The following is an 18,557-nucleotide window of genomic DNA, read 5'->3' as shown; positions in this document are numbered from 1 at the left end:
TTTACCCATAGATCAGTTCTGGACTCCTCACAGCAAGTTTTGATACTAGTAAGAATTTACATTACCTTAAACAAATCATCTGCTTTCTTCCCAAATGCTCGATGGTTCTGCCTGCTTCCTTCTTTAACAGCCGACTCCAAGTTTGTGAAGAGAGGCCAAAGGTGGTCATTAGAGTGGATAATGTAGCCATAAAGCGAGTATTCACCATCTGAAGTCAGGTAGGTATTTGCTGAATCTGTATTACTGTAACCTTATGGGAAGAAAACAATTGTAACCAGCTTTGTTTCATTATTTTACAAACTGTCATTTAAAAGCTGAAGGCACGTTTTCCTGCACAGCTGTTACATAGCTAGCAAATCCTGATCTTAGGATCATATTTTTATTTTGTGCAGAGATTTCTATGAAATACTTCTAAACATCTTCTCATTCTTAAAGGAGTTTTTCTGCTAGGCAGCTTTCCAGCCACTCTTCCCCAAGCCTGTAGTTTAGCATGGGGTTGTTGTGACCCAAGTGCAGATGTATCATCTGAGCTATTATACTGCTACCCGAGACTGCCCATCTAACTTTCTTAGAAACCGGGCTGGTACTATGCCCAGAGAGCAAAAGTAATATAAGGATTCCTCAGAGAAGACATGAATGTATTCATTAGATAAAGTCTGCCATCAAATGAAACAATTCCAGCTACTAATACTGAAAGCAAAGATGCAACAATCCATTTCGCTTCTCCCCAAATCTAAGTTACCCACAATATCAAGTCAAACCCTCTGACCTCCAAAGCATTTCTTCCAGTACTGCATGTCTTTCAGTACTATATACAGTTGTATATAGGAGGAGAAATTAGTCACCTTGTGTTGTTTTCTCCAGTAATCCAAGAGCAGCACATGCATCAAGGAGTCTTTCTGTTCCACACACAGAGGTTCCAACCTCATTTGCAATATCCACACCCTTTAATGGACCTTTATCTTTCAGATAATCAAAGACCTTCAGCTTGGAAGCTACAAACAAAGCCTACATGAAGGATAAAAAATTGTTAGCATGCTGGTTTAAAAGACTGCAACCAAGAAAAACAGTACTACACCTTTTGCCTAGAATTATTCTACACAACTACTATTCTTGAAGAAGTGCAACACAGTTTAACAAAACTTGTAAAAAATACCTAAGACACATTTCCTTCACTCTTAGAGAGTTTCATTATCTTAGTCAAGTAAAGGAATTTTAAACAGAGGTGTTTGAGAGAGAAGGGAACTCAATATTCTGCAACATAGCCTACAGATTTTGTAGGAAGACCATCTCTTTATTCTGATATTTACCATATGCCCATGTATAAGCTTATTCTATAAGGTAAAAAATTGAGCATCTGAACCCATGCCAGAAGATCAAATTAAATTTGATTTTCCTAAAATAAAAGGAACTGAAAAGCTCGACTACAGCAGCGTAACAGCTTCAGTTGCTATAATACTGACCTTTGCTTAATAAAAACTAAAGGAAAAAAAACCCCACAACTTCAGAGCACAACTGTACTACAGGGGCACCTTAATAGGACATGTATATACAGAATGAGGAAGATAACTAGTGCCCGATAAAAAACCTGTGGACAAAGCAGCTGTGCAAGTTGAAAAACTTAACTGAACTTGTATAGGTATGTCGACTAAACCAAAGAGGAAGGTTAACAATATGTGATGAGATATAACTCTCCATTTGAAATTACTTTGCAATTCTGCAGTTTCAGTACCTGAAACAATTAAAACACCTAAAAACCAAGGAACTTAGAGCACAAGAATGGAAGCATACAAAGCCATCACAAAATCCATTTATTTGCAACTGCAGGCAACATAGGCAGTTGGACTAGATGATTGTTGTAGGTCTCTTGCAGCTGAAATATTCTATTCCAATCTAAATCTTAAGCATCATCTCACTCATTTGAGAGCATCAAAACTTGCTTCCTATGGATATACAAGGAAGTTCACAAATGCAGCAGTTTCAAGGCTGCTTTATTCCAAAATCTCAATACTGCTTTGCATGCCTGCAAGCAGCACACCCACAGATCTAGTGGCCACACTATGGTTTTCCTTCAGATCTGAGTACATCTTCCTACTGTTCCAGCAAAACCATTGTCTACTGCCTTGTTTGTTTCCCTCCACCCTCTCTCAAATTTGTTATATCTTTAGTTACAGGTTTGTCATTTCACTGCCACTTGAGAACTTGTTTCACTTCTTCCTAAAACATGAATGACTATGGACATCAGTGATCTGCTAGAATGATTGGCCTTCATTTGTCCTTCACCTCCCTTTCACTACTGTCTTCACTGCACTGGAGTAGAAAACTTGGCAACACTTAAAACGTTCAGATACTCATTTCTCATCATACTTGGCTGCTACACAGAGCATGTGACCTGTTCGTAAGCTATTACTTCCATGTTTCCATCAGATACTGCAAGCAGATTATCAGCTAAAAACACACCTGGGACATGAAACAGGGTATAAAAAAATCTCCTTAATAGTAAAAAAAAAAAATTAAGACCTTCCAGAGAAATCTAATGTTAAGCATTACACGTTAGAAAGGAAATATAACATACACAATTTTTGTAGTAGTTTTAAGTCAGGTAAGTTAACCATATAAAACATTTTATTTGCAGAGTATATAAAGGTAACTTCCTGCTTGATTGTGTTCTTGTGATGAATTTAAAAAAAAAAAACCTAATTCAACAATTACTGAGAAATTGTGAAGTTTCCCTACAACATTCTACTTTACTCATGGAGTAAACATTCCACTTCTGAAGTGACTTTTATTCTGAAGCCTCCTAATCACACCAGAACTTGAATTAGTGATGTAGCTAATGGAAGATAAATTATGGTCTTGCATTAACTGCATTTAATTAGACAAAATGACAAAAGGCACATATGGGAGACAAGACGGTTCTCTTTCCAGACACCCTGGAAGCACAAGTGCACCGTTCAAAGTTAATCATGCAAGGACAAAAAACATATTCTGAGGACTTTTCTTCTCAAGAGAAGAAACATTATTATCAAAAGGCTAATTGACATTTCATAGAACAGATAAAAACAAATACCAAAAAAACAACATTGTTTGCACTGCCCCAGAAGTTTTAGTGATCTTGGACTATCTGGTACTTCAGCAACCCTTTTATACTAATTATTAATACGTTCTTTACCCCATCTCAAGTATTTCACATTACCTGCTATATATTGAAGTCCAATGAAACATCATATAATTCAGCAATGTAATGAGTAGTTTTATTTTTTGACTTACCTTTGAAGCTCTAAAACCATCCATCAGCTCCAGAATTTTAGAAGGGGGTTTTGCTGCCCTTTCCGGCACTCCATTCTGATTTTCCAAAGGTACCATAAAACCAGTTCTGACACTAGAACTGGTTTCAGAATTGTAAATAGCTTCTGAGGAATACATCCCACTGCTGTCCAACTTACTAGCACCTTTATGCTCTGTGGAATTTGATGATTCACTTTCTCCATCACTTAGGTTCTCAAAAGTGTCCACGGAAGGGATGGAGTCATACTTCTTATGTTTTATGTTATGTTTAAGAGGTGGATAGTACAATTCTGCTAGCTTTTTGCAGAAGTGATTCAGAGGAAATCCCACCACATTCAAGAAGTCTCCATGGACATACTCAACTAACATTCCACCGAGGGCCTGGATTCCATATCCGCCAGCCTTGTCCCTGGAAGAGAGAAAGCAAAACCAACATACATCTAATTAAGGTTAAGAGTAAAGGTAGCACAGAACACAAATAATCCACCAGTACTGCAGAGTCTGCAATAAAGACCAGTGTACTCAAGTTAGTGCTGGAGTAAATGTACTAGTTAGGCTCAACACTTCACTTTATAAATCACAAGATAAATATAAGGAATAGTATTTCTACTTAAGGTGAGTAGCCTAAGGTCTCTATGCTTCATATGGTCCATAGTCACCTAAAAGCAGTAGGTAGCTCAGCTGACTGCAGTCAGACTGTGTTGCCACAGGTTACTGAGCATTCTCAAAGTCATAGCTACCACAAAGGTGAACAGCAAGTGTCACTGAGAAACATTGCCACTGGGCTACCCAGCTGCATGCTGACCCTTGCTCTATTCCACAAGAGACTGGAGGCCTTTAGGAACACGTTAGCTCCAAAAGGAGCTGACAAAGAAGACATCTTAGAACACAAACAATTGTCACATGCATGTTGTGGGTCTCAGTCATAGGAACGTCTCAAATGAGGATGAGGAAGACAGGACTTTCTTGGGGAGGAGAAATTTATTCAAACACAAAATCTGCTACTATCCCTTTCAGCCCTGTCCAGTTCTTGTGTAACCCTCTGTGATAATTAGAGCTGTGGATCACAATACTGTGCTCTTAGATACCAAGCTAATACTAGCAGTTTTGCACAGGAATGTTATTTTCACAGAAAGTAACCTTGGAAATGTAATTTCTCTTTAGATATAATTACGCAAATTCCACTGCAAGGAATGGAAATGCATACAGGCTGATAAGCTGCAATAGACCCAACAATTCTACAGTTCAGATTTAAGAACAAGGCAATTAGAAGTATGCTCATTACATGACAGCACCAGAATCTGAAAGCCTAAGTCAGCAAGCTCTGAAACCAAAGGTCAGTCTCAAATCTCTTATCTTCAGATAGAACGGAATTACGCAAACTGCTTGTGAATGAAGGTTACCACACAAAGAAGATTGTAGGTTTTTCACAAACTTTACAAGTTTGTGAAACTTATTCCTGGATTCCCTTTATAATAGCTTTCTAAGAGAAACAGAAGAATCGGTATCCCAGCAAATGGGATTTTTGAGTTGCTATGAACTAGGGAACAGGTCTTTTCCTTTAAGTACCATTGCATAGCTTTGTCGTTGTTAAATTATTCCGTCTTTTATAACATACTTAAGACTTATACCATCTAAATTAGGAATATTCTAATGACTAAAAAGTATTTTCATTTTTAAATGAAGTAGCAGTCCACTAGGATGAAGTCCATCTTGTACACGCTGACAGAAAGGCAAAACCCACTGTGACCGTCAAAAGCCATGGTATCATACTCCCAGCAAGGACATCAGCACAATTGGCAGCATCTTATTTATTTTTTTATACACAATTTTATATTCTAGCACTGGATCCTGAGTAGGATTCTCTGCTACAGGTACAGCTTCTAGTCCAAAAGCATGAAGCCATGTAGTTAGTAAGTTTCATTGATTTTTCAACAAATGTCTTCCATGCTAAAATCTGGACTATATCACTATTTACACAGGTCTCAACCAGCTCTGGCTAATCTGACTGGCTTTTGCAACTGGCTACCTTCATTAGCATAGCACTAATTTTAAAGGCTTCACTTATAATATTATGCACAGCATCAGCTAATTCACTTTATAATAAACACAACTCATAATACATTTGCTATAGCTTTGAAGAAAATAACTCTTAAGAGAAATCATACAAGGGAAGAAAGTTAGACATTCACACTTTACATTTTATTACTTTATGGTGGAGTCTGAAACTGTACGGCCTCTGTAATCACCTCTTTCCCAGAATGCAGTAGCATCCTTTGGTTTCATTGCCACCATTCAGAGCAGGGCTACCAAAACCCACATCCAGTCTTCAGACTGGAAGTTATGAGCAGATAGAGAAAATTGTTCACAAGGGAAAGATTACAAAATAAAAAGCTCAGTTGAAGAGGCTGGCAGAAACTGTCTACTCATCACACAAGCCCAAAACAGTCAGGATTACTACAGTCCAGCCTTCTTTCTATAGAGCACAAGAAAAGAAGAAAGACCCTGCCAGCAGGCAAAAAAATCTTTAACTGGTAAGACGAACAAGAATAAAATAAAAAGAAAGACCATCTTTCTGTAACAAAAATTCTTTAGGGTTTTTATGGCCTCATCACAATCTGCTTTGAGGCCATACTTCAACCTTCTTCCCTTATTCATACTTGAAGTCAGCTATGTAGTTTTAGAATTAGTCTGCGTCACTAGTGACTGACTTCTATGCCAATTTTGTCCTTGCTATAAAAAGAACACAATCCAGTTTTCAACAGTACAAGTCAATTTGCTTTTATTTTTTCACATGATCATTAAGTCTTGTATGATTTCCAAATTAAGTTGCCATTTCACTTGAACTGCAATAGTGTTTAGAGAAACCCAAATATACATAAATGTGCAACCAGAATGGGCATCCACAGGGGAGAGGAGATTAAAAAAAAAGCAGCATTTTTTTAATTCCAGAGGAAATAATCAGAATATTTAAAAATATTTTCAACTTGACATTCTTCCTAGAAAATCCATTGTCATTTCTCCTTCAAACTGCAACTTTCTGATCAGTTGTATACTGAAGACCATCTTCCAAACAAACCTAACTACGAATTTCTCTTACAAACTGCATACTTGCCAAAAGATTCTTCTCTGCATAATCCAATACAGCTTTGGTCTCTAATAAGCTGTGAACCTTACATGTTCAGAAAGTATGCCTCATTTACACATAAGCACTTAAATACATCCAAAGTCTACAATGGTTCCTCTTTCCCCAGTAAAATAGGATTATATTTTTTTATAGCACAAATAAGTGTAAAAAAAACCCACAACTAATACTCTTCACAGTCAGAATTGAAGTGACAGAGCCAACTTAATCTTAGGACTAGTTAGGCATTCTATTCTTATCCTAGTTATTCTGGGGAATCAATGTTGTCTATAAGTAGCTACTACATCATGAGGGCAGAGGAAATGCGTAACTAAGACAATTTTGGCTTAAGAACACATATAAGCTGGTCAGAAGAGTAAGTGAAAAAAAACTTGGTATTTCTTGCATCAGAACAGTGCCATTTTGATAAACTAAGTAATACCCTGATTATCCAATACTTTCTCTACTCACCTGCTTTATAACAAGAACTATACATTGTCTTAGGTATCCGAGCTCCCTGAATGCATTTGTTAACAGAGAGATAATAGTATATTGCATGAGTACTTGCTCTAATCCAGAGTATTTCAACAGCCATCACTTTTCAAATTTGTTAGGGTACTAAAAAGGTAGCTCACTTTCCCTGCAAGAATGATAGTTCTAGATTAGAAGAACAGAACACCCACCTTGCATCACCCATGCTATCATTTTTCATGTATACACAGAGAAATTTCACAGAACAGAGGATAAAATGCTTTAACCTGGTGGCTAGTAACATACTCTAAGGCCTGTTCCTAAGCACTGTGCAAGAGCTTCAGGGTCTTACTTACATTGGCTCGCCACTATGAATATACTCCCATAAGAGCTCTTCAGACAGGTCAGAAAATTTTACTTTAGTCTCTTCATAGAAATTAGTGACTTCTGTCTCTAGCTGATTATCTACAGAAAGGAAGAGTTCTTATTAGAAAAAGAAATTGTAGTTTAGAGAGCACATCACCTCATTTTTATTTCAGTTTGTATTTATTCGACGTTTTTGCTTGGAAAAAAATAAAGATAATACACAGGTGTATTAAATGATGAGTAATGCTCTTCGGGGACAGTAGACTCCCCCCGCAAAAGTAAAAGCTTGCATTTTCAAGCTCTGCAGTTCTGTCTTGGGGCTAGCAGGTTGCTCTCCCTGTGCCACATTCACTTTTAAATTAATGATGCTTATGCAGAGATATTCATGGACTGCTAATATACACATGCAGCACTGAGAACTCTTAACAACACAGCATAGGTACACACATAGCTGTTATAAATACTCGAATGTGACTGTGCAGCTACATCTGTACTGTAGACTCTGGCATCCAGCAGCCCCATTAGAAACCATCAGTGTCATTTTCATCTCTCAAGAAATAAGATTTCAGACTTCTGTATCTAGAAGTGGCTGACAGAAGGCTAGAGGTGCAATACTGTACTGCACACCTGGGTGTGGACCCTGCTGCATGTGGCACACCAGGAATCTGGTATCATTGTATAGTAAGGCTTTTCACAAACATTTTCAGAAAAGAAAACAGTCTTGTACAAATAAGTGCCCACATTATGGATTATTAGTTCTCTCTACTTTTTTTCTATGAAAAATCAAGGTCAGCATCTCCGTTTACCACTGTTCGTATAGCAGTGGAAATTCTAGAGGAGTAAGAAAGCCACAGTACAGACCAAGGGAAGAATACTGACAAATTGCTAATGGTGTTAGTGTTGAAGCAACATTTAATGACCCAAATGAAATAAGTAATATGCAGACAGATTACTATGTCTTTTAGTATAGATAAAAAACCACAATCAGCTAAAGATGAAATTTCCATCTGTAACATCTATGTGGTACTTAGCAACAGCACTGTAATTAGCAATCAAAACTAAAAATGTATTCTAGAAAACTCTTCCATTGATTATAACACCTGGGGAATATGCAGACTTATGGTATTTTTATTCATCTGAATACGATGTGGCTTAGATTTCTAAACTTCAAATGGGATGTGCTATCATAGCCTCAGCACTGCAATTATATGCACTTTTACTGTCTTCCTAGAGTAAACAGTGAAAGGCATTACTACTCTTGCTGGGTTGCTCAGAGGAACCCCTTGATAACTGAAAGGGATCTGAACAGGCTGGACCGCTGTGCTGAGTCCAATGGCATGAGGTTTAACAAGGCCAAATGCCGGGTCCTGCACTTGGGGCACAACAACCCTATGCAGTGCTACAGACTAGGAGATGTCTGTCTAGAAAGCTGCCTGGAGGAGAGGGACCTGGGTGTGTTGGTTGACAGCCGACTGAATATGAGCCAGCAGTGTGCCCAGGTGGCCAAGAAGGCCAATGGCATCTTGGCTTGTATCAGAAACGGTGTGACCAGCAGGTCCAGGGAGTTATCCTCCCTCTGTACTCGGCACTGGTGAGACCGCTCCTCGAATCCTGTGTTCAGTTCTGGGCCCCTCAGCACAAGAAGGATGTTGAGGCTCTGGAGAGAGTCCAGAGAAGAGCAACAAAGCTGGTGAAAGGGCTGGAGAACAGGCCTTATGAGGAGCGGCTGAGAGAGCTGGGGTTGTTTAGCCTGGAGAAAAGGAGGCTGAGGGGTGACCTCATTGCTCTCTACAACCACCTGAAAGTAGGTTGTAGAGAGGAGGGTGCTGGCCTCTTCTCCCAAGTGACAGGGGACAGGACAAGAGGGAATGGCCTCAAGCTCCGCCAGGGGAGGTTTAGGCTAGACGTTAAGAAAAAATTCTTCACAGAAAGGGTCATTGGGCACTGGTACAGGCTGCCCAGGGAGGTGGTTGAGTCACCTTCCCTGGAGGTGTTTAAGGCACGGGTGGACGAGGTGCTGAGGGATATGATTTAGTGTTTGATAGGAACGGTTGGACTCGATGATCCGGTGGGTCTCTTCCAACCTGGTTATTCTGTGATAACGTGTTTTATTTATTTTGCAACAGCTCTTTGTGCTGTAGTAGCATATTAGTAAGGGTACTGGATCACTGACCTTATTTCTGTTACAAAGATTAAGAACAATCATTCCAGTAAAGATTAAAAGCTGTAAATAATTTGTCTATAGAAAGGCTACATCCAGTGAAATTTCAGAGAAATGATCCTTACATAAGTTACACTGAAAGAATATTGGCATAATTATTGGAGGAAGTCCCTCAAAACAAACACTCCTCAAACTGTATTAATGATACAGTTCTCATAAAAAGCACGGCTTACTATATATTGATAAAGAACTCTGATGTGTTGCTTGCTACTGTTCATTAAGTCTGAGGCATTAAGCTATTACTTTAGTCATTTCCTAAAAATGGGCTCTGAAACTGCTCTTATTTACCAAAAAATGAAGTAACTGCAGATAGAGCAACTGCTTGTACTCATCAGCTAGTGTACATGAAACACGGCAGTAAAGTTAAATATGGATCAGATTCTGCTCAGCCCCAGTCTGCAGCGCCTTACTTGAATTTCATTTAGAATATCCCCACAATTTACACTGGTCTTTTAATTAAGCTATCAGAGGCAGTATTTATAAAGTCTATTGTACTTTGTCATCTTCCTTCCTGTGTGAAAACAGAATACACTAAGAAATTTGGCATTCGTGGGGAGTTTTTAATTTTCATATATATTCTTGATTAGGAAGTCAATTCAGATTATATATGAAATATTTCCATCCTGTTTCTTCACCTGTAAAAGTCCTTATGAAAATATTTTTAATGAAATTACTGGGGCTTGATAAAATCACGTGATTACCTTTACTGCTGCAATGTATAATAGCCACTCCTGTGAACACACTGTGCTCTTTCCCACTCAACCTGTCAGGGAAAAAAATGTGTATTAAGCAATAGTTTTATGCAATCTGTCATGTGCAGAAGCGTTCTACATGATTATGTTACCACATCTTGAAAACAGACCCTTATATTAATATATCACTTGATGGCTCTAACAAGCGTGCTAAATAATTAAAATTTACTTTAGTTTCAACATAGGCAAAAAGACAATGGCAAAACAAAGAATAGTACCAAGAGATTAATTCATTTCAAGTTTCTGAAATCCCACTTATACCAATGCCCAGAATTTGGAAAAGTAGCCTATGGTATCAGCTTATTGGCAGGACATGGGGAGAAGCGACTGCTTCAACTGCACAAGAAAAAAGCCAATCAGCATAAATACTGCCATTAAAAGCATCTTCACTGAAAATTGGCAATCAATAGCTACATGATGCAACTTAAACTGAACAAGTGACAGGCAACTAGAGCTTACGTACTCACTCCATCCAGACTGGCCTCCAAGGATTCCATGGCAAACCAGAGTAATAGACACAGATTGCAGAGAACCTCTAGTCACTCTTAACCAGCCTCACGTGCTCTCTCCTGTAGTGGCTCCACAGCGCCACTCTGTGGCCCATTGATTGTGAGGACGTTATTAATTTAATGTGTAAACAATGGAAGTATAATAAATAGCATGAGAACTTGAATCTTTGATGAGACTAATTGAGAAATGATCTCCTAGAGATCAGCCAGGCTGTTACATCTCACATTCTGACTATTCCCCACAAGATTCCATACAGTTAATTTTAAGATGAAACAGTGAGCAAAAATTGTAATCTAACATCTTGGATATGTGCATATTTATATCTTGTCTGTACTTTTTCTTGATCATATAGAAGAAAATTAAGAGGAGTTATACAAAAGTAAGTTCTAAATGCATCTCATATCCATGACTCAGACTGACCTACTGAATGTAAAAAAAAAAAAAAAGCCAAAATGTGTGTTAGAAGTAGACTGTGTTCTGTAAAAAAAAAAAAAAATAGCACTACGTTTGAACTAACCAAACTTGGCATGATTTCAAGCACGAACAGTTGCAAAATCTCTTGCCAGACAGATTAATTTGGGAATCTCCTACTAATAACATTCTGCTGTCATTTTATTGATTTTTTTATTATTAAGCCTACTGCTTTAAAGTTAGTAACATGCCACAAAGGATCAAAAATCTGGCCACTTGCATTCTGGCTTTAGGAGATGCCTCAGTTAGAATGTGAACTGGTAAAACAAGCAAATGTACTGTAGCTGTATTCCCCTCACTAGTGGATTCATCACGTCTCGTCCTTCAGAAGGAGGTGACTACAAGTTATTTAGTTGGTGTTTCTTGGGAAAAAAACAAACCAAAAAAAAAAAACCCCGAGAAAGAATGCTACGAGATAACATTAAACTTGTAGAGAACATTATGCTTTAGGAAAAAAGCAGAAGTTCAAAAAACATCAGCCCTCCATCCACCAAGAACACTGATGAAAGCAGATTCTTCTTCCTCGCTTAAATTACAGAATTTAAAGCAATTGTCTGTGAACATATATCACCATGTATTTTCTTGTACATGTAATATTGTTTCATTAAATGTGAAGCCTCAAGCCACTCCTCTAATGGTTCTGTACTTGTTCCCATCATGACTTCACTCATGTCTCCTCCCTGTACCAGCTAAAGCATACATGCAGTCTTGCGATAAGTGACTCTGAAAACTAATCCAAACAAAACCAAAATTATGTCCCCGATCAGCTTCTTAAGGTAAAAAGGCAAGGGAAAGCACCTGGTGGGTAACATAAAAGGAGGTCTAACTTTTTCAGTGGCAGAATTGGCTTACATAGTTTAAAAATGACTGAAAAAAATTGATGGATGTCTTCATTTACATCAAGGAATATGTATGGCTCCTTTTACGACAGCTTAGTATATACATTTGGAATTTTACTTAAAACTACATACTTTGATAGCATCCTATATGCATCTTGTTTATCAACTGGTTTCTCCAGGATCTGCTCATCCACAGTCTAAAATAGAAAGACACAGTGAGTGTGCTGCTTTTTCTTACTTTTCAGAAACTGAGGTCTGAAACAACATTTCAACTATGGTTTCAGTCAAGACTTCAAGCATGAGTCTAGTGAGTAGAGCAGGAGGCACAGATGCTTTGGCAGAACAGGTAATTTAGTGTCAAGCACATAATGAGTGCAACACTCTACCCCTTCAGTGGCTGTAGCTCTCAAACAAAAGCGTAATTCAACTCCTTCTGTCCTTAACCATGCAACACTGTCTCTGGAAAAGGCAGGTATAAAGTGATGCCTGCTACAAGGCACAATACTGAACAGTTCACATGATCTGGACTTCTTGACAGTCAATAATCACCTGATTTGCATTACATACTAGAGGATCCAAGGCAATACTTAGGCAATACTAGTGACTCTGCAAAAACAGCAGCAAGGCTTCTAGCATTCTATACCAAAAATTGCCTTGTTGGGAAAACCCCCTAAAACCTACCCCCCTAAAATATACTAAAGTATATAAAATACACCAAAGTATAACTTCTCAGTGAGGACCATTTTCAAGCTTCAACTTTAAACCTAAAGATACAAGTATTTTCTACACTCGTCATAAATTAAGACAATGCTAAACCACATGAGACTTCTTACCACAATAGTGTCTGCTCCTATGACAACATCAGGTGTTCTCAGGTGTTTCTGCAAAGGCACAAAGAAAGATGATATTTCTTAAAAGAGGTAGAAAGAGCAAAGCCTTCTAAAAATTAAGGTAAGAAAACATACAGTTGCTGCTTTACTGGTAGGGCTCTGTGCTGACCTGAAAACAAGAGACTTTCTCCTTTTGCACAGTTTACAAACTATTAATCATTTACATCATGAAAAAAGGGAGGGAGACAGGAGGCTTGAGCAGACCACTCTCAGGTCACAATGTTGCCCAAACATCTTACTGACAAACAAATGCATTCAGTAAAAAACTGCATTTTCAAAAGGCAACCTGATCTTCAAGGCAGCAGATGATACCTTTACAGGAAGTACCCTGTGTATGGAAGCCAGAGTACGGCATTGAAGCCCTCTAGGATCATTTTTCCAAGCAAAGTTTTGCTGAAAAATACCCCTTTCTTTAGCTACGCTTTGCTTATCTCTCTCAACAGGGAATACCTACAGTCCATGAGTTTTGATCATTATATCAAAACTATGATCATTATATTCAAAACTTTGCAAAGGGTGATCCTTTTATAGAAAGGCTGTTGATGTGCTTTAAATAGTAGAACTAATTAAAGTTATCATTGAAAAAAAAAAAACCCAGTACGAAGAAGCATTTTGAAATCCACTGAACTAGCTTTACCACCAGCACAGTGTTTTACAGTGAAAGCCCAATGCAAATCAGTTAGCAAGGTTGGATTTAAAACCAACTCTTCCTCATGTCACACAATTCTCTGTAAAGAAGTCGACAGAAACCTGGGTAACAATTTACATTGGAGAAAATGCCATATTTGCTTTGAAGAATGGGGATGCCTGGCAACAATACTGGTTTATCATGTTCAACATTCCTTTTCTGCCATCAGTATAGGTTCAACAAACATACTCCTCTCTTACACAGCTATATTATAAAGAAATTATTATAGTACATTTAGCAGAACCTAATTAGCTAATCTCATCAGTTTCTCCCTTCCTAAAATTAAATTGCTTGTTTCTCTGTCCACAGTGCTTGAAAACACAATGCGTATTCTGCTTTCCTCCAACAGTTCTATACTCAAAATCTGAGCTGCACTCTTGTCACAACTGTTCAGCTGACCTACTTTTCAATGAAAGCTACAGCAAAGCAGCAGATTCACACAAGTATGTTTTTCCACAGTCTGCCTCCACAGTCAACACCAGGAAAGAACAACTGCCCAGCCACACACTTGACTGTTGAGAAATAATTACAAAGTATATATATCCCAAGCAAGAGCAGGTGTGTTGCTGACAAGAGATGCTAGCCACCTCTGTTTGTGGGAAGCCCAAACTGCACGCATGAGACTTTCTTGTGATTAGGTTATTTCAGAATCCACCTTTCACAAGTGACAGAAGGGAGATGCACTCAGAGACCACTTACATGCAAATTAGGTCACACTAAAACACACCACTTAACAGATAAAAATCTCATTGCATGAATAGCTGGTAACTTACTACATGCATCCTGTTTGCTACTTCCAGAGCTTTCTGTTTAGCTGTTTCCATAGCATACTCATAAGGGGCTGCAAAAGATGACTTTTCAAGTGTCTCTTTAAACCAGGATGGAACCACCTCAAACCGCAAGCCCTGTAACAAAGGAAAGCAATGCACTTAATCTGATCCTGTGATTAAAGGCAGCTCCAGAGATAACATATTAAGCAAGTGATACATTTGATTTTTGCTCTTCCTGCTTTAACACCCCTGCCTCCCAAACATGTAGGGGACAAAAACCAGTGCTTCTATTATGGTGTTTGGTGTATGTTTAGCCTGGAGAAGAGGAGGCTGGGGGGAGATCTCATTGCTCTCTACAACCACCTGAAAGGAGGTTGTAGAGAGGAGAGGGTGCTGGCCTCTTCTCCCAAGTGACAGGGGACAGGACAAGAGGGAATGGCCTCAAGCTCCGCCAGGGGAGATTTAGGCTGGACATTAGGAAAAAAGTTCTTCACAGAAAGGGTCACTGGGCACTGGAACAGGTTGCCCAGGGAGGTGGTTGAGTCACCTTCCCTGGAGGTGTTTAAGGCACGGGTGGATGAGGTGCTAAGGGCCATGGTTTAGTGTTTGATAGGAATGGTTGGACTCGATGATCCGGTGGGTCTCTTCCAGCCTGGTTATTCTATGATTCTATGCATACCATACAGTCAAAAAAAAAAAAAACAAAAAAAACCAAAAACAAATCACAAAGAACTTTTAAACCGTGCACTTACTTGATTTTACCCTTAATACACACTTCTGATTTCACCATTCTTGTATGAAAATCTAACTGTAAAGCACACACTTCAGACTATTCTACTACAGGATTTTTTTTTTATTGCATCCATCCACAGCACTTTACTTGTGCACAAGTAATACACACTCTGACAGCAGCTTTACCACCCACACTTTATGTGTTATTACATGTGATAACCAGAAAACAAGAAGCGACAGTTTCTGTATGGTTTTGTAAAAAAAAAAAATATTCTTTCTAGTTCCTGCCTCCAGGTTATACCTGTACATTTACTACACCCAGCAGACACATTATGTATATAATAACATAGTGCATGCTTGAACTTTATTGCTTCTCCAAAATCCTGTATTTTGCAGAGAAAGTATTTTTTCCCATTTAAGTTCAGCTTTTCCCAAAAAGAACACCACCACTAAAGAAATCTAAATCAGATGCATTATAAAACTGAAGTGCCATTCAAGGGCCTCCTGCAGGCTGCCCAGTAAGGTCAACATGTTCTTCCACAGGAGCTTAATGGTCTGAAAAAAAGGATTACAGCTTATCTGTGCTCCGTAAGAAAACGGAATTTTGCTTTACAGAAAAAAGAGACAGCAACCTTATTCCTCCTACCCTGCTTAAATACTAACCACATAAAATTTTCATACCTTTCAGAAGCCTACGTCAATTTTTCAGAAGTTTAGGTATCGCATATTTAAAGTCAGGGCAATAGAAAGACGCTTTTAATTATTTAAGTCTATCGTAAAATCTTCCAAATTTTTCTATTATATGCCAGAAGAAATTACGCCAGCATTTTTAAGTCTAAACAAGTCTTTTGTTTAATTACACCATCTCCCTGTCAGCAGAATACTTCCATCCACACTCATAACAAGAGGGGGTTTAGGTTGGATACTAGGAAAAACTTGTTCACTCAGCGGATGGTGGAGCACAGGAACAACTCCCCCAGGGTAGGAGCTACAATGCCAAACCTGACAGTCTTCAAGAAGCACTTGGAAAACGCCCGCAGACATATGGTGTGAATGTTGGGGTTGTCATAAAATTATAGAATAGTTTAGGTTGGAAGGGACCTTAAAGATCATCCAGTTCCAACACCCCTGCCATGGACAGAAACATCCCACTAGATCAGGCTGCTCAAGGCCCCATCCAACCTCACTTTGAACACCTCCAGGGATGGGGCATTCACAGCTTCTTTGGGAAACCTGTGCCAGTGCCACACCACTCTCATTGTGAAGAAATTCTTCCTTATGTCTGGCCTAAATCTGCCGCTCTCCAGTTTATACTCATTGCTCCTAGTTCTATCACTACACATCTTTGTAAACAGTCCCTCCCCAGCTTTCCTGTAGCCTCTTCAGGTACTGGAAGTTTGCTATAAGGCCTCCTTGGAGCCTTCTCTTCTCCAGGCTGAACAAGCCCAACTCTCTCAGCCTGCCCTCACATGGGAGGTGCTCCAGCCCTCTGATCATCTTTGCAGCCTCCTCTGGACCCGTTCCAACGGCTCCATATCCTTCTTATTTTGAGGATTCCAGAACTGGACACAGTACTGCAGATGAGGTTCTCACAAGAGAGGAACAGAGAGGCAGAATCCCCTCCCTCACCCTCCTAGCCGCGCTTCTTTTCACAGGATCATAGAATAACCAGGTTGGAAGACACCCACCGGATTATCGAGTCTAACCATTCTCATCAATCACTAAACCATGCCCCTTAGCACCTCATCCACCCGTGCCTTAAACACCTCCAGGGAAGGTGACTCAACCACCTCCCTGGGCAGCCTGTTCCAGTGCTCAATGACCCTTTCTGTGAAGAATTTTTTCCTAATGTCAAGCCTAAATCTCCCCTGATGCAGCTTGAGGCCATTCCCTCTTGTCCTGTCCCCTGTCACTTGGGAGAAGAGGCCAGCACCCTCCTCTCTACAACCTCCTTTCAGGTATTTATAGAGAGGAATGAAGTCTCCCCTCAGCCTCCTCTTCTCCAGACTAAACAACCCCAGCTCTCCCAGCCGCTCCTCATAAGGCCTGTTCCACAGGCCCCTTCACCAGCTTTGTTGCTCTTCTCTGCACTTGCTCCAGAGCCTCAACATCCTTCTTGTGCTGAGGGGCCCAGAACTGAACACAGGATTCGAGGAGCGGTCTCACCAGTGCCGAGTACAGAGGGAGAATAACCTCCCTGGACCTGCTGGTCACACCGTTTCTGATACAAGCCAAGATGCCACCGGCCTTCTTGGCCACCTGGGCACACTGCTGGCTCATGTTCAGTCACTGTCAACCAACACCCCCAGGTCCTTCTCCAGGCAGCTTTCTAGCCAGACTTCTCCTAGTCTGTCCACCTTTTGACGCGGCCCAGGACACGGTTGGCCTTCTGGGCTGCGAGGAGCTGGATTCGATGATCCTTGTGGATCTCCTTCAGCTCAGGACATTCCATTCCACGATTCACTGTACTGATCCGCCGGGCGCCCACTGAGACAGCGCCCGCCCGTTGCCCCCCTTTGCTCCCATCGCCCGCCCACAGCCGCCATTGCCCGCTATTGCCCGCCCACTGGCCCCTATTACCCGCCCACTGCCGCCATTGCCCCCCCACTGCCGCCTGCCCTCCGTGCGCGGCGGCGGGCCCCGCGCTGTCTCACCGCGCTGGCGAGGATCTCCTGGCGGCGCGGGGAGGCGCTGGCCAGCACCACCCGCTTGCTGAGCAGCTTCCCCAGCACCGGGCTCAGCACCATGGCGGCTGCTGCGACCACCGCTCCGCACGAGCCGCCAGCGGGCGCCCCTTATAGGGTGGCGGGGCGGAGCCGGGGCGGGACCGTCCCAGCGGCGCCCTCCCCTTCGCTCGCCTCCTGCTGGAAGCTCTGGCCGATAGCGTCTCGTAAGACTCGACACGGAGTTTTAGAAAGGGAGGACGCTTTTTCGAGGCCTGGGCAACGCGGAGCGATCTCCATTAGTCCATAGAATCACTCCATGGAATCACCAGGTTGGAAAAGACTTCTTGGATCATCGAGTCCAACCATTCCTATCAATCACTAAACTATACCCCTCAGCACCTCGTCTACCCATCTTTTAAACACCTCCAGGGAAGGTGACTCAACCACCTCCCTGGGCAGCCTGTGCCAGTGCCCAATGACCTATCCCCTCAACCTCCTCCAGGCTAAACACCCCCAGCTCTCCCAGCCGCTTCTCATAAGGCCTGTTCTCCAGCCCCTTTACCAGCCTCATGGTTCTTCTCTGGACTCGCTCCAGAGCCTCAACATCCTTCTTGTGGTGAGGGGCCCAGAACTGAACACAGGATTCGAGGAGCGGTCTCACCAGTGCCGAGTACAGAGGCAGAATAACCTCCCTGGACCTGCTGGTCACACCGTTTCTGATACAAGACAAGATGCCATTGGCCTTCTTGGCCACCTGGACACACTGCTG

At 40.8% G+C, this 18,557-nt stretch overlaps 1 protein-coding gene across 2 annotated transcripts in view; it reads right to left on the bottom strand.

The window, feature by feature from the left end:
• Positions 1-17,914, bottom strand: part of ASMTL (acetylserotonin O-methyltransferase like) — a 29,761-nt gene extending 11,847 nt beyond the window's left edge. For both annotated transcript variants that reach the window (XM_069875521.1, XM_069875511.1), the window contains exons 1-9: positions 17,777-17,914; positions 14,394-14,525; positions 12,876-12,923; positions 12,175-12,239; positions 10,172-10,233; positions 7,240-7,348; positions 3,271-3,697; positions 846-1,008; positions 66-250 (exon numbers count right to left, since the gene is read on the bottom strand). In XM_069875521.1, the coding sequence (XP_069731622.1) occupies positions 66-250; positions 846-1,008; positions 3,271-3,697; positions 7,240-7,348; positions 10,172-10,233; positions 12,175-12,239; positions 12,876-12,923; positions 14,394-14,525; positions 17,777-17,869 (1,284 nt within the window). In that variant the 5' untranslated portion in view covers positions 17,870-17,914. The remainder of the gene's footprint in view (positions 1-65; positions 251-845; positions 1,009-3,270; positions 3,698-7,239; positions 7,349-10,171; positions 10,234-12,174; positions 12,240-12,875; positions 12,924-14,393; positions 14,526-17,776) is intronic.
• Between the last annotated feature and the right edge of the window lie 643 nt (positions 17,915-18,557).

This window comes from Phaenicophaeus curvirostris, chromosome 1 (assembly GCF_032191515.1).
Source record: "Phaenicophaeus curvirostris isolate KB17595 chromosome 1, BPBGC_Pcur_1.0, whole genome shotgun sequence".
Taxonomy (NCBI): Eukaryota; Metazoa; Chordata; class Aves; order Cuculiformes; family Cuculidae; genus Phaenicophaeus; species Phaenicophaeus curvirostris.
The sequence above is the reverse complement of the archived record's forward strand: the minus strand, read 5'-3'. Positions and strand labels throughout refer to the sequence as shown.